At 42.9% G+C, this 16524-nt stretch overlaps 1 protein-coding gene across 1 annotated transcript in view; it reads left to right on the top strand.

Annotated features, from left to right (window-relative positions):
- The window catches only part of RND3 (Rho family GTPase 3), a 39195-nt gene extending 25001 nt beyond the window's left edge, over positions 1-14194 (top strand). Inside the window, exons 3-5 of the mRNA XM_056534837.1 lie at positions 8108-8217; positions 10656-10790; positions 13441-14194. Coding sequence (XP_056390812.1) covers positions 8108-8217; positions 10656-10790; positions 13441-13692 — 497 coding nt within the window. The 3' untranslated portion in view covers positions 13693-14194. The remainder of the gene's footprint in view (positions 1-8107; positions 8218-10655; positions 10791-13440) is intronic.
- The last annotated feature ends 2330 nt before the right edge of the window (positions 14195-16524 follow it).

The raw sequence follows: 16524 nt of genomic DNA, 5'->3' as shown, positions 1-16524 counted from the left end.
CACAAGTCATAGTTGTTGAATGCTGTTCATCATAACCAGGGTTTGGGCCTGAGTCCCTATGACTGTGTTTCCCAATCAGGGTGCCTCCAGCTGTTGCAAAACTACAACTCCCAGCATGCCCGGACAGCCGACGGCTGTCCGGGAATGCTGGGAGTTGTAGTTTTGCAACAGCTAAAGGCGCCCTGGTTAGGCAACACTGTCATAGGGACTCATCACCAGGTTTGGTCCCCATTTTTAACTTTGCTGAGAGACCCTATGACAGTGTTTTCCAATCAAGGTTCCTCCAGCTGTTGCAAAACTACAACTCCCAGCATGCCCGGACAGCCAACGGCTGTCCGGGCATGCTGGGAGTTGTAGTTTTGTAACAGCTAAAGCACCCTGTGCCTTGCCCCTCATTGTCGCCTCCTGAATGGGCACCTGTTTTTTTATTTTAGAACTTTTTTTTTATTGCCTACTTTTGAACAATTTTAGGGGGAAAAAAAATCAAAACCTTTCGTCCCATGCAGTGAAATAATATTTGTGCATATGCAAGTAATTTTCTTTTTGTTGCATAATTTTGTATATTTTTCTTTTCGCCCTCCTCCTCCTAAGTCTTCCTCCCCGCCAAGGGCTTTAACAGTCCTATTTCCTAATAAAATTCAGGCCTTACAGATAATCGCTCAGGCAGGATGATTGATGGGCCGCAAATCTTTCCTTGCCTGTGGCTGCCATACCTACAGGGTGCAGGCAGGGATCCTTCAGGGTCCTAGCACCAGTCACATTACTTGTATGTGGCGATACAGATTAGGAATGGGGGATGTCAATGAGATTCAGGACTCTAGAGCAGTGGTCTTCAACCTGCGGACCTCCAGATGTTGCAAAACTACAACTCCCAGCTTGCCCGGACAGCCGTTGGCTGTCCGGGCATGCTGGAAGTTGTAGTTTTGCAACATCTGGAGGTCCGCAGGTTGAAGACCACTGCTCTAGAGGATTCAGCTTTCTACATCAATGCTGCTCTAGATATATACATTATGAATAGGATCTACCAATCTGCTACCAGGTTGCATAACTACACATTGTGGGTTATGATTTATTAATCTTGCTTTAGAACTTTTTTTTTATTTTTTATTTTTTTTCTGTTTGAATTTTACTGGGTTCATAGAAAGTTAAATTTATAGTGGTTTTCAATATATATATATATATATATATATATATATATATATATATATATATAAATTTTTTTTTTTTTTTTTTAAAGTAAAGCTGCTGGAAGTGTAGGTCAATAAACACCCATTCTATACATGAGTATGGTGCGTTTAAAAATCTTAACCCTTCCAGTACTTATCAGCTGCTGTAAGTTCCACAGGTTGTTCTTTTCTTTTTGAATTTCCTTTCTGTCTGATCACAGTGCTCTCTGCTGACACCTCTGTCCATTTTAGGAACTGTCCAGAGTAGGAGCAAATCCTCATAGTAAACCTATCCTGCTCTGGTCAGCTCCTAAAATGAACAGGGGTGTCAGCAGAGAGCACTATAGTCAGACAGAAAGGAGAAAAAAAAAAAAAAAAAAAAGAACATCCTGTGGAGCATATAGCAGCTGATAAATACTGGATTAAGGATTAAGATTTTTAAATAGAAGTAATTTACAAATCTGTTTAACTTTCTGGCACCAGTTGATTTAAAAAAAATTTTTTCCAGTGGAGTACCACTGTAATATGTAAAAACATTAATACTTCGACACTGATATAACTGATATCGTGCGACTAAGGCTGCGCACTGTGGCCGAAACGCGTCACCTGTTCTCCATGTTGGCTAATTGCTGAATAAATCGTTGAGTATTGTTTGAACTACCACGCTGGACATTGCCTTCTGTTCTTCCTTTTATTCTGGACTGGGGGGTCCAGTCCTGTCTCGTGTCGTGGTATTGGCGAGAGGGTGAGCTGTGTCTACCACTGCTTGCTTAATATATAGGAGTATTAAATGATCTGCATTACACAACCAGCAGGTTCAGTTTGAAAAAGTTGTTGACCGGTTCCTTTTTAAGGATAGGTAAGTGAGACCTATTGAAGAAGTGTCCAGTCGGGGTTTGACCACTGGGGCGAACCCCATCCCACACGATTTCCAGAATAGGGGTTGAAATCCTACCAGCTTTCTGGCCCCAAACTTTAGAGATGAACTGGTATCGGGAGTGATGGATCGCTCCCCCAAACACCCGCAGAGGTGGGACATCGCCCGATGGTAGAGGTCAAAGGTAACAGCCGGGCCCTATTGTGGAAATCGCAGATGTCCTAGTGGTTCCTGTGGAGAGGGGATATGTTTTCAATCAGCATAGCAAAAAGCTGTACACTGCAAGCCATCCACAGTGATAAACAAGACCGCAATGTCCAATTAAAGGGGTTATCCACCATAAGGTGATTCTAGTATGTACCTGGCAGACAGTAATGGACATGCTTAGGGAGGATCTGCGCTTGTCTTGGGCTAAATGGTGTGAGATTACCATAACACTGTGGCTAGCTTTCTGTGAACTGGTATTTCCTGTTTTCAGTTTTTTGTTTGCCTACAAATCCCATGATACCATTTTCCTCCCTCCCACACATCAGCCACCCCACCCCTTGAAACATAAATGAGCTGCAGACCTGTGGTTTTCAATCAGGGTGTCTCCAGCTGTTGCATTACTTGCAGATTGCTCTCTCCACCCATTGAAGCAGACAGGCTCCCTGTCATCAGCTGACTAGTGAGTCAGGTCTCGGCCGCATTGCAAGCTGGGAAAAATCTGAGACAGCAGTCATTTTGTATGCTGTTAAAAATAAATATTCGGGTGTAAATCACATAAGAATTGTGAGAAAACTGTCACACACAGGTACAGACACTATATTATGAACTACACTAACTTTACAGCCCCTATAGCATAGTCAAATAAAAAAAAATCCCCGAATACCCCTTTAAGTGTGGCTGTGTCTGGTACTGCAGGTCTGCCCATTAACATTAATAGACTGTGTGGAGGTAAACTGCAGTACCGAATACAGCCTCATGGATCTCACTGCCCCTTTATTTTTCTCATTGTGGTTCGGCCGATTGTGATTATATGGGATGCAATTGACTTTGGTGGGTCCTTATGTAAACTGGGCTAAACAGAAGGTGGAGGGAACAATCTAAAAATGTAAAATGTCATTGTTTCTTGAAGTTCGAGAAAATGTCTTGAACTTTCTAACAGAGAGGAAAGTTGACACATCGGCGTTATTATTCATGAATGCAGCCATTAAACGATGAAACCTAAAGCAAGAATTTGTATTTTACAAGTAATAAAAGTAACTCTCCATAGATTTTTGCTATTGCATTAATCCCACTATTCTTCAGTAATGATGCTCTGGGAATCACCACAAGTCAGCGTGGGAGTCGCGTATCCTTCTTATAAAACCCTTGAGTGTGTCTATAACCTGCAAACCTTAAGCCACTGTCATAAAAGGAATTTTAAGAGCTCAGTAAATGCTTAGAAATCGTGGTGACAAATGGACTGGTTTATGCCACCGCCGTCTTGGGTGCAGTTTATGGACATATATGGTGTATTGGATGAGGCCGCGGTGATTTCAGAGGGCAGGTATGTGAGCTAGGAGTTGCTGCCTATGGGCGAGGTTTGAGAAAGTCACACATGGCATTCATTCTTCGCTCGCTGTTAAATCGCATCATATTTCAAGGATGAGCTCGTTGTGCAATGCCTGCAAGGTGAGCAGCCGTTTTGCGTTGTTCCCTTTTGAAGTGTAAGCTGGGATTAACTCGATTACCAGTAAATAGAGTTTAGGATTTCATGGCCTTTTCATTATTAAGCTGATCACATGGCAGCCATGACTGCACTTCTCCAGGTTTGTTCATATGACAACCATTACATAGAAGACATGTGTTTCATTTGTTAAAAATGAACTCCAGCGCGCTCCATCATCACCGGCGATGATCCTTAGAAATCAGCCGGTGTCCAAGCTAACCCCGTCCATATGTCCCATCATCTAATGTAGGTCCAGAAGTCAGCAGGAATCCATCATTGTGTCTTAGAAGAACAGTCTGCTTGAAATATTTTGGAACATGTAATTTTCCGATCTCCGGACAATCTTTTTTCCCATGCGCATTAGATTAAAGTTTATGAAAATCATCTTCTTCTCAGGTAAAATTTGACAATGAAGGATCGTTTTAGTCAACCAATGACAAACCGTCCTGGTCTGAAATGAAATCTACCTTGTTTGAACTCCATAAAGTATCCTATAATGTCCTAGAATAATTCTAGATCATTCATCTTTTGCCCGGTGTTATTGACCATGTATGGTTTCTTTGAAACGCAGTCTCTGCCAATATGGTCTACTACGTTTTATGCCTAGATCTAAAAAAGTTATTCTTGGTCAGTGGCCTTTCAACCGATCTCCAGTATGGGGCTCAGCTGCCTTCTGGCCCCACCATCCGAGACGAACTAGTCCCGGTAGTGACAAACCGATCTGCCGAATATAAGGGGAGGTGCTCACCATTAATGATTCTTAGAAGTCAACCAATGTCTGCTAACCCCGTCCATATGTCCCGTCAACTAATGTAGGTCCAGAAGTCATCAGGAATCTATCATTGTGTCTTAGAAAAACAGCTTGCCTGAAATATTTTGGGACATTTGAGCTCACAATCTAATTTTCCAATCCCCAGACAACCATTTTCCTTAAAGGGGTACTCCACTGGAAAAAAAAATGTATATGGTCTACCACGTTTATGGCTGGGTCTAAAAAGTAATTCTTGTATAGTGATCGTTCAACCATCAACCCACTTCTCTCTACCGTTGAGGAGGACCCACTGGTGATCAGCTGATTGACGTGAGTGTGGTAGCAGAAACACCAGTCGATCAGCTCGCATTGTGCATACAGTGGCCACTGCAGGAGAAATGTGGTATTGCATGGTTTCAATGGAAGCTGTTTTATTGGGTTTGCACTATGGACATACCCTTTGAGATGTTAGTATGTCTTAGGAGGATGAGAGTAAATTAGAATATCCAGATAAACTTTTACAAACTCCATTCAGACGCTGGTTGGATTGGAAACTAAGGTCTAGGTCAATGGTCTCCCAACTGTGGCCCTCCTGTTGTTGCACAATACAACTCCCAGCAAACCCGGACAGCCACCGGTTGCAACAGTTGGAGGGCCACAGTTTTGAGTCCACTGATCTGGGTACTTAAAACAGTGCAAATCGCTATAATTTAATTTATTTGCTGTGTCCTTTCAGACCCATTCTGCCCAAAGTTCGATTGGTTGTAGAACTGATAAAAATGAATTGTAACAATTTTACATTGGACATTAAGCCCATTGTTCTCCAGATTTGCCTACATAAGTGTACCCCCAAATGGTGACTTTTCCAAATCTGCAATCCATCACGCCCCCCTGACAGATTTTGGTTTGCAACATTGGCTTAGCCAATGACTTCAACCATGTGTCTATGCCAAGCTAGTCCCCGCAGCCTGGATACTATCATGGCCAGGGCTGGCTCTTCCTGTAAGCAAAATAGGCAGCTGCCTAGAGCGCCCTCTTGATGAGGGGGTGCCGCTTTGCCTGCCGCAAGAAAGTTAGACAACCAGCATCCGAACCATTCACTAAGCCAGCAGCATGAGGAAGAGGTTTGTTACGGTGTGTCACCCCAGTAGTAAGGTGGGGTATGTCAACGGGTGGGCCAATGGGTGGGGTCAAGGGGTGGCAAAATTAGCTTTTGTCTAGGGTGGCAAAGATCCTTGCACCAGCCCTGATCCTGGCCAGCTTATCTCTTACAGTCTTTGTAGTTAAAGGGGTATTCCAGGAAAAAAACTTTTTTTTATATATCAACTGGCTCCAGAAAGTTAAACAGATTTGTGAATTACTTCTATTAAAAAATCTTAATCCTTTCAGTACTTATGAGCTTCTGAAGTTAAGGTTCTTCTTTTCTGTCTAAGTGCTCTCTGATGACACGTGTCTCGGGAACCGCCCAGTTTAGAAGAGGTTTGCTATGGGGATTTGCTTCTAAACTGGGCGGTTCCCGAGACACGTGTCATCAGAGAGCACTTAGACAGAAAAGAACAACCTTAACTTCAGAAGCTCATAAGTACTGAAAGGATTAAGATTTTTTAATAGAATTAATTTACAAATCTGTTTAACTTTCTGGAGCCAGTTGATATATATATATATATATATATATATAAGTTTTTCCTGGATAACCCCTTTAAGTACATGATTCAAGGAAAACATTATGTAATAGTATAGTGGAGGGGGAGAATCTATGCAGTGAAGTACCTGGAACATGGTGTATGACAGATTTTTTTTTTTTTATAATTGTTAACGCTTCAAAAATAATCTCTGCCGTCATTTGTTTAATGGAATTCTGAAGCAGAACAGAGCAAACGTGTGGAATGTTCCAGGGTGAGATCACTCGAAAACCCTCCCTGCGCTTTCCTGAAGGGCCTTCATGTTTCACATCTGTCTACACAAAGTAGTGTTTCCAGGGGGGGCGGTTTACATGTGCTCGTACCTCTGCGCTCCTTTACTACATGTTTCTCGAGGAGGAGAAACCTCCCGTATTGTTGGCTCAGTTAAATGTAACAATTCTTACAAAATTCTTAAATGGAAAACTTTTCTTTTTTATGAAAAAATTTCCCAGCCCCTATGTTTTTTAAATAAATTTGAACATACTTAAGAAGAACTCAAAAAAAAAAAAATTCATTAGTCTTGTTAAAGGGGTATTTCGGGCAAAAACATTTTATCCCCTATCCAAAGGATAGGGGATAAGATGTCTAATCGCGGGGGGCCTGCTGTTGGGACCTCCCGCGATCCCGCTGCAGCACCCGCATTGTATGCGGGTGCTGAATCTCCAGTTTCGGAAACCTCCGGGTGTCAAGCCATGCCCCCTCCATTCATGTCTATGGGAGGGGGCGTGACGGCCGTCACGCCCCCTCCCATAGACATGAATGGAGGGGGCGTGGTGTCACGTCACGTCCCCAGTCCCGGAAACCCGGAGGTTTCCGGAACTGGAGATTCAGCACCTGCATACAATGTCGCGGGAGTTCTCAGCAGCAGGCCCCCCGCGATCAGACATCTTATCCCCTATCCTTTGGATAGAAGATAAAACCTTTTTGCCCGGAATACCCCTTTAAATGCTGGGTGGTTCGGGAGAATTAGGGCCTTCAACACGGCTGAATTTTTTTCAATGGAAAGGACATTCGCCAAAAGAATGAACATGTTCATTGTTTGGGCAGAATTCAGCAGCAGAATCCCATTGATGTCAATTGGACTTGAAATTCTGCCCAAAATCAGTTGTGTATGCAGATTAATGTCCGAATTACAGTGTAAATTCAGTCTGGAATTTTAGGACAGAATTTATTAAAACAGCCCATGGGACTTTGTACTAGCACACAAAACCCTCTTTTTTTTTTTTACTTGCCAGCCATGTTATGGTGTTCTCTACAGAGGAAGTTGTGTAGTTCTTTCCAGTCTGACCACAGTGCTCTCTGCTGACACCTCTGTCCATGTCAGGAACTGTCCAGAACAGGAGAAGTTTGCTATGGGGATTTGCTCATGCTCTGGACAGATCCTGACGAGAACAGAGGTGTCAGCAGAGAGCACTGTGGTCAGCCTGGAAAGGACTACACAACTTCCTCTGGAGCATACAGCAGCTGATAAGTACTGGAAGGGTTAAGATTTTTATATAGAAGTAATTTATAACTTTCTGGCACCAGTTGATTCGAACACCTTTTTTTTGTTTTTGTTTCCATCCAGAATACCCCTTTAGAGGGGTAAACCCGTTTTAAAAAGTTTTGGGAGATGGTAAAATGAAAAATAAATGATACTTACCTACAACGATCCCCAGCAGCTACTGGTCCAGCTTCTTCTGGTCTCATTCCTACATATCAGAGCAGAACCCTTTTTAACTCAAAACAAATGACATCACTAGCCAGACAGAAGTGGTCACATGACACGCTAAGACACGACCAATTAATATTCCTCTCGTCTTCACTGTTTCCAAGGAAAATATAATAAAAATGCAGGAACTGTTTGCAGGTCCCCATTATAATACATTGTGAATAATTGTTCTCCGAATTGTGGCTAATGACCTATTATAATAACATGAATATTCTTCCTCTCCTCAGGTTCTCCTTATTATGACAATGTCCGTCCGCTCTCCTATCCAGATTCCGACGCCGTCTTAATATGTTTTGACATCAGCCGACCTGAGACGCTCGACAGCGTACTTAAGAAGGTAAGTGCGCTTTCTTCTGGCTGAACATGTGGTCTGTTAGCCAAATTACAGAACACTCATTTACAATTCGTAATTTTTTGATACCTTAAAGGAGTAGTCCAGTCCTGAAAAACGTATCCCCTACCTGGGGGGGCCGCGATCTCCTGTACGGGGCCGGCAGCCCGCGGGAAGGGGACACATTGACACCCCCCCTCAATACAGCTCTATGGCCGAGCCGGAGATTGGGGGGGGCCCCAGCTGTCGCGACCCCCCCCCCCCCCTGTCTGACACTTATCCCCTTAGGATAGGGGATACGTTTTTCAGGACTGGACTACCCCTTTAATTATCCATTTTCAAGCAGTAATATGTATGTGTGTGTGTATATATATATATATATATATATATGTGTGTGTGTGTATATATATATATATATATATGTGTGTGTGTGTGTGTATATATATATATGTGTGTGTGTATATATATATATATATATATATATATGTGTGTGTGTGTGTATGTATATATATATGTGCCGAATACGTTAAGAGCTGGATTCAGCCTTTCAAATATGGATCTTATAAACCAGTGTTTCCCAGAGTGCCTCCAGCTGTTGCTAAACTACAACTCCCATTATGCCCGGACAGCCTCTGGCTTGGAGTTGTAGTTTTGCAACAGCCGGAGAAGCACTGGTTAGGAAACTCTGTTATAAAAGGAAAGAAGTCAGAGGACACAACATTATTTGTTGCACCATCTATACTATGATCTCTGTGCTTGAATAACCCTTTCCAAAAAGACATCTTGATGTAAATGGCCATATTTCCCCAAAAAATTACCGGTATTATTTTTATTTTTACTTTTTTTTTTTCATCACCATCATTCATCAAGCTGTAATCCGGCCATTGCTCTCCATTAACTTCAGAAGCCAACAAAAAATTCTCACGAATGCCTGTGGGCATCAAGCGTAGAAAATGGGGATTGCCTAATTTTTCATGCTTCAGGATACAGTGTGAGAAATGAATGAAACAAAAAAAATCACCAGGGCATGTTTAGCTCCCTTTAAAAAACGCTTTGAAAACGTGAAAGGATGCTGGAATTTTTTATATTTTTAAATGGGTTGTACAGGATTAGAGAAACCTTGCTGCTTTCTTCCAGAAACTTGGTTCCACACCAAGAATTAGGCTGCAGCGGCCATTTTTGTGAAACTGAGCTGCAGTATAACCTACTACCCCAAGTCTGTCATTGTTCCTGAAAGAAAGCAGCACTTTTTTATTTATTTTTTAAATTCTGTTATTCCCGTTTAGGCCATGTTCACACAGCGGAATTTCTTAGCGGAATTATGCGGGAATATTCTGCTTGGAAATTCCGCTGCAGCAGAGTCCCATTGATTTCAAAGGAATTCTGTTGCACTGTGAATTTCTGATCTTTCTGCCGCAGAAATCCTGATTCTGGTGATTCCGCATTTTGTTCGGCAATGAATATGCACATTTTCAAGCGGTCCTAGCACTCGCTGGAACATTGAAACGTGTGAAGTGTCCTCCCATGTTTTCTGGATTGACATTACGCATGGAATGAACTGTGTGAACATACCCTTAGGGTACATTCAGACGAGCAGATTTTCGCAGCCTATTTCGCTGCGGATCCGCCGCTGAAGGACCATTTGTATTCTGCCTTTACTTGTGCCTGCTCGGAGCATCAATACGCCGCTACGAGCAGACACACTGCGATGTGCGAGTCGCCGTGCCCATGCGCAGTATACTCTCACATTGCATCAGCTCATTGAGCTGGGGGAGCGGCTGCGACGTGTGTGAGTACACCGCGCATGCGCAGAGACTCGCACATCATTTCGGTGTGTCTGCACGTAGCAGCGTATTGCCGCTCCTAGCAGGCACAAGTAAAAGCAGAATACAGAGCGTCCTTCAGCGGCGGATCTGCAAATCCGCTCGTGTGAATGTACCCAAAAGAGGAACCATGTCAGTCCAAAAATACATTTGTTTTTTAATATCATGTTATAGCCTTGGGTGCCCAGATTCCAACACTGGATAACTAGCTGGGGGGGGGATAGGGGATAACTAGCTGATCGTGGGAGAATCCAACACTCCCCCCCCCCGCCTCCCAACTTTCAATCTCGAGAATTGGGATCCCAGTCTCCTATTAGAATGAAGGGGTGGGTCGCGCATGCGCACATCCATTCTAATCATTCTCTAGGGGAGCCAAGGAAACAGCTGAATACAGTGTTTAGTTGTCTCCGGAAGAATCTACACATGTAGTGGCACTGCGCATGCATGACCTGCCACTCTCTTCTTGGCCCCAGTTCTCGAAATCGTGGGGATCCCCAGCGGTCATAACCCCCCATAATCAGCTAGTCGTCTCCTATCCAACTTTGTCAGATGGGAAAAATCCTTTTAGGTGTATGCACATAGGACATTTTTGCTAATTTTCTATATGTTTTCTTCTTCTAGTGGAAAGGTGAAATTCAGGAATTTTGTCCCAACACCAAAATGCTGCTGGTTGGATGTAAATCTGATCTGCGCACAGACCTCACGACGCTGGTGGAGCTGTCCAATCACAGGCAGACGCCGGTATCTTACGATCAGGTATGTATACTCCAAAGCTCACATCATGAAATAATGAATTAAAAATTATTTTAATATTTTTTATTTTTATTATTATTATTTATTTTGTTTTTGTGTTTTTTTCAGTGAATAGTTTTTTCTTTCTTTTTTTTTCTTTTTTTCAGTGATTTTTTTTTTACTTTTTTGTATTTTTTTCAGTGAATTTTTTTATTTTTATTTAGTTTTGGGATTTTTTTCAGTGAATTGTTTATTTTTTTTTATTTTTTTTTTGTATTTGACTTTTTTTGTGGTTTTAGATTATATTCTTTTTTTTTGTTTTTCCTAAGCCTAGTTTCCCTGTTCCCACGAGACAGCTAATTATAGATAATACAATCCGGTGTAATTACATGCTTTCTGCCTTCTGTATATAGTAGTTAAGATTTATCACAATATGTTATCTAAATCCATCAGGCCTTCACATAAGTCAGCCTGATGAAGGTCTCACTGTGCAATTATCATCTGGCTGCAATGTACTGGAAGGGATGTAGGAATGTGACTCAGGAATGAGGCCTCCGCTCATGTGAACGTTATGTAACCAGCACGTTATATAAGTACCAGCCATGACTAAGGGTGACTCTGTGTTCCTTCATTGTCATTTACTTTGAAAACTCTTATTAGTGTTTATATGAACATTACTGCATGAAAAATCAGTAACTAAAGATAAATAGCCACATGATACATAAGTCACATGACTTAACAAAAATAAAATAAAAATAGGCCATAAAATATCCCTTCGCCTTTGGTTTATGATGATGTCCTATTTTGATGTCACACTAAAAAAAATGGTGTCAAATCGATCCAAAGCCGGTTACACATGGGCGTAATAAGGATACAGTGGTCCCTCAACATACGATGGTAATCCGTTCCAAATGGACCATCGTTTGTTGAAACCATCGTATGTTGAGGGATCCGTGCAATGTAAAGTATAGGAGAGTGGTCTACAACCTGGCGACCTCCAGATGTTGCAAAACTACATCACCCAGCATGCCCGGACAGCCAACGGCTGTCCGGGCATACTGGGAGTTGTAGTTTTGCTACATCTGGAGGTCCGCAGGTTGAAGACCACTGGTATTGGAGGTTATACTCAACGCTCCGGACCGTCACCGCTCGTCACCGCTGCCCTGGATGTCGCCTTCCATCGTTGTCGCCGCGTCCCCGGGGTGTCCCCGACGCTCCGGCAAGGCCTCTGCTTCCCCGTGATCGTCGCTCTCCGTCGCCGCCATCACGTCGTTACGTACGTCGCTCCTATTGGATGACGGGACGGCGTGCGCAGCGACGTGATGACGACGATGGAGAGCGCCGACGATGCAGGGGATCCCGAAGAGGACGCGTCGGAGCCCCGAGGACAGGTAAATGATCGTCATCAGACCACACGGGGCACCGTAAACGGCTATCCGGTGGCAGCTGAAGCAGTCGGTGCTGCCGGATAGCCGTTTATGCGATGGCCCCAACATACAAAAGCATCGTATGATGATGCTGCCTTCAACATGCGATGGTTTCTGAGAGGCCATCGTATCTTGAAATGATCGTATGTTGGGGCCATCGTAGGTCGGTGGGGTCACTGTACATTTTTGGGTCAGTATAACAGACAAAAGTCCAGGCTAATGACCTGAACTGATGGTCAGGACTTGTGACTGTAAGGGTCTATTCACATGGCAGAATTTCCTCTTGCGGAATTCCGCCTCAAATTAAAGCCCAATAGACTTCTATGGGATTCCGCACTCCCATTCACATTTCTGAATTTCCGCAAGCGGAAATTCTGGAGTGTGAATAGACCCTAAGGGTCTATTTACTCTATGAAATCTCCACCCGGAGATTTTCCGAGTCGGAAGACCAAAAGACCAAAGCAGACCGTGCATAATTCCTCCGAAAGAATAAACATGTTAGTTCTTTCGGCGGATGAATTTCCTCAAAAATGTCATTATTTCACCAATACTAAATTAGTGCAGCGGATTTTCACACTGCCCTAGTGACACGGCAGTGCGACGGACGTCAGGGGAGACAGGGAGAATAGCGGGAGAAAAAATATATAATGCACCATCTTTTTCTCCCGCTAATCCTGTCAAAAAAACGACTGCGCCCGATGGACCCCATAATAGGAAATGGATTCTGTCGGGACCCGTTGTTGCCCGTTATGCCCCGTCCGAATAACGGACGTTAAAGGCACAAAAAACAAAGGAACAAATTTTCCGCCAGAGCACAACGGCAGTGTGAAAGGGGCCTTTATGCAGACACAAAAATATGGTGTCATTACCCATGTATGAAACTGACCTAAGTGTGTATGAGACTATACACAAACCCTTTGTCTGGTTAGATACCGCACCTATGAGTTACTACATTCTCATCTGTATCCTGAGCAAGAAGAATATTGATGTTCAAAAGGACATATTGCCATACTTGGTTTACCCTATGTACCGCTAGTACAGGAGAGATCCAATCGGAGAGAGATTTTGTTTTCAAATGTGTATGCCAAATTGACCAAAATCGCTCGACAACATCACTTGATTATGGCCGAAACAGTTTCCAAAAAGTTTCATAGCTTTGAACTAGACTAAACTAAGTAGTGTTCTTAAAATTGTTTTCCTATTGTTTGTCATTCCTGTTTCCTTACTTGTTGTTCTTTGGTTTACAGGGTGCTAATATGGCCAAGCAAATCGGAGCAGCCACCTATATCGAGTGTTCAGCCCTACAGTCTGAGAACAGCGTAAGGGACATTTTCCATGTTGCCACCCTGGCATGTGTAAATAAATCTAACAAAAATCTCAAAAGGAATAAAACACAGAGGACAACAAAAAGAATTTCACACATGCCTAGCAGACCGGAACTGACTACAGTGTCCACGGACTTGAGAAAGGACAAAGCCAAGAGTTGCAGTGTAATGTGAAGGGGGTCTTCGTGGTAGAAGTAAAAAGAAGATTTGGTTGAATACTGAATGAAGGTCCCTACCAAAGTGCTAGATACTGTTGGTAAACCAGAGCCGTTAAGGATTTTACTTACAAATTCGATTTGGTACTTAAGGACGCAGCATGTTGACCGCACAGAGGAAGAAAGTTGGACACTTAGGAAAAATAAAAAATAGTTACACCAAAAAAAAAATATGAAGCAAAATGATGTTGATGGATGAAGGGAAATTTGTCTTCATCTCTCAAAAAAAAAAAAAAAACTTAATTCTTGAATTTCTCAAAATTCAGTACCCTATATCTATACACACTTCTTTTTTTTTTTAGCCAAAAAGTTCTCTTAAGTTCTCACGTTGACTTTAGTGCCGCTCTTTGCACTCTTGAAGAACGATCCACTTGATCAAGTGTTTCTTAGAGTTGTACACGAGAGGACCTGTAGATGAATACCGCAAGGATCTATTGTGATGTTCTACAGAAGTGGGGGGGGGGGAAAGTCTTTTGGAAAGTCCCCCCCCACCCCCCAACTAAACCAACCCCACCCCAACTTTTCACCCCCCCCCCCCCAACTTTCCAAACTTCTATAATCTTCTTGCACAGCTATGTAGACCTAGGTAGTTCATGGTACTTTTTTATGACCTAGATTTTTAGAGTCATAGTTTTTTTTTTCTTTTAAAGAAAGATATGAATAGCTGTTATTGAAACTGGGAATGAACCAGGCGATGAAACAAATCAATTCCACTATGTAAAAATGAAGTTTGAAGGTATTTTAGATGTTCTTATCAGTTTGTGGGTCGGTGACTTGAAGGATCACAGGCTGCAAAAAGTCAACGTGTTAGTGGTTGGCTCCAGACAACATTGACTATGGTCTGATCTTTTTTTTTTGTTAAATTGTTTTTGTTGTTTACATAGGAAAATATATATATTGATATACGATTGCAAGTATCTCAGAAGCTTTCATTAGATTCTTGCCAGCCGTGATGTTTGAGCATTCTGCTAAGGAGACGGTTGACCTCAAGGGATGCAGATGAAAATATAGAGTCGGCCGAGTAGTCTTCAAAGCTTTTCCTGGGAGGTCTGGTCACATAAACAAAAATTTCAGCTAGTACATATCTTGCAGACTGTTGCTTGTTGAATGCAAGCATTTTTTCCATTAATGGCTTCATTATTTGAAGCGTAAATCTGTGTTATGACCATTAAACACTCTTGTTTTATGTGTAGACAAGCACTGTGTCACATCTGTACAACAGCACGAGGAAGCCCCCACATTCCAGGCATTTTCCCAGAGGTTGGGCCTCTACTGGAATGTCCAATGATGGATCCCAATTCTGTCCTTCTCCACAAGGTTCCAATATTAAACTCTGCAGTACACTTTCAATAACGCAAGTACGTGCTTTGGGCAGTATTACAACAAAATAGCTAGCAAGTGCTTTCTCTGTATTTAAATATCGTAACAACCAAGATAAGTTATAATGGTCTTAAAACTGGACAGCGTTAAAAAAAAAAAATTTTTGTTCAATGTCTGTCACTTTGTATGTTTGATTTGTAAATGTTTCTGCTGTATTTATTACATTTTTTCCTTTATGTAATAAAGGCTTCATTAAGGTTACTTAGTTTCTGGTTGTTGATTTTCATAAGACTGGTACCATGAGGTTGGGCATAAACGATCAATGGTAATGAGTAAAGGGACCTGGCAGCAATTGTTCAGATTTCATTCAGTGCTCCCACATTACATGGTGTCCCTGGGGCAAATCAGCTTGGCCCCTTAGAAAGTGGATTAATGGAGGTCCCAATTGACAGTCCCATCCCATAACCCTGACTGCCCTAATTGAGTCTTTTACGTGGGTTTCCCAAAGATCACCATACATGTAAACCATGTGCAAGCTGAACCAGTTCGTTTTGGCAGAACCCACCAACCATCTGATGTCTATGGGGTACTTCCCAAACGTCTCCAGCAGTAATCGGCATATTGAATTTCAACTGCTCAATCTTTTTGTTTTCAGGAAACTGACACCAGTTTTGAGTTTTGGGGGCTACATGCCTTCCTCTTCATCCTGAAAACATGAATGATCAGCTTGAGCGAGTGCATAGGTGGATAAGGAGAGTAAGCTGTGGGCCAAATAAACAACAATATTTGAAGTGGAAAGCCTACCTTAAGTCAAGCCATGTATAATTGGTGTACTTGAGACCATGGCCCTTTTTGGTCAAAAATGGTTTAATGGAAAAAGTGTCCTCGATGCTCACGGTTACCAGTGTAGTTATGAAGATTAACAAGTCTCACAAGTCCTCCAAAGGATAGGGGATACCTGTCTGATCACGGGGGTCCCGCCGCTGGGGACCCCTCACAATCTAGCATTCAGCACCCACCTGTGAGCACTGCAGGAAGCGCTGGAGGCTCCAAGTCTTATGCTTCCCGACCACGGGGACGGAGTATCGTGATGTCATGACTCCGCCCCTGTGTGATGTCACACCCACCCCCTCCCATAGGCTGCCACACCCCCTCCCATAGACTTGCATTGAGGGGGCGGGGCCTGATGTTACACCGGGGCGTAGTCGTGACGTCACGATACTTCGTCCCCGTGGTCGGGAGGCATAAGACTTGAAGCCTCCAGCGCTTCCTGCAGTGCTCACAGGTGGGTGCTGCATGCTAGATTGTGGGGGGTTCCCAGTGGCGGGACCCCCGCGATCAGATAGCTTATCCCCTATCCTTTGGATAGGGGATAAGATGTCTTAGGGCTGAAGTACCCCTTTAATTTCCCTGCAATGCCCCACAGGAAGAATGAAGAATTACAAGTCTCTATTCAAATTAGTGAACATCT

This window comes from Hyla sarda, chromosome 8 (genome assembly GCF_029499605.1).
Source record: "Hyla sarda isolate aHylSar1 chromosome 8, aHylSar1.hap1, whole genome shotgun sequence".
Taxonomy (NCBI): Eukaryota; Metazoa; Chordata; class Amphibia; order Anura; family Hylidae; genus Hyla; species Hyla sarda.
This window is presented reverse-complemented; position numbering and strand designations above follow the sequence as displayed.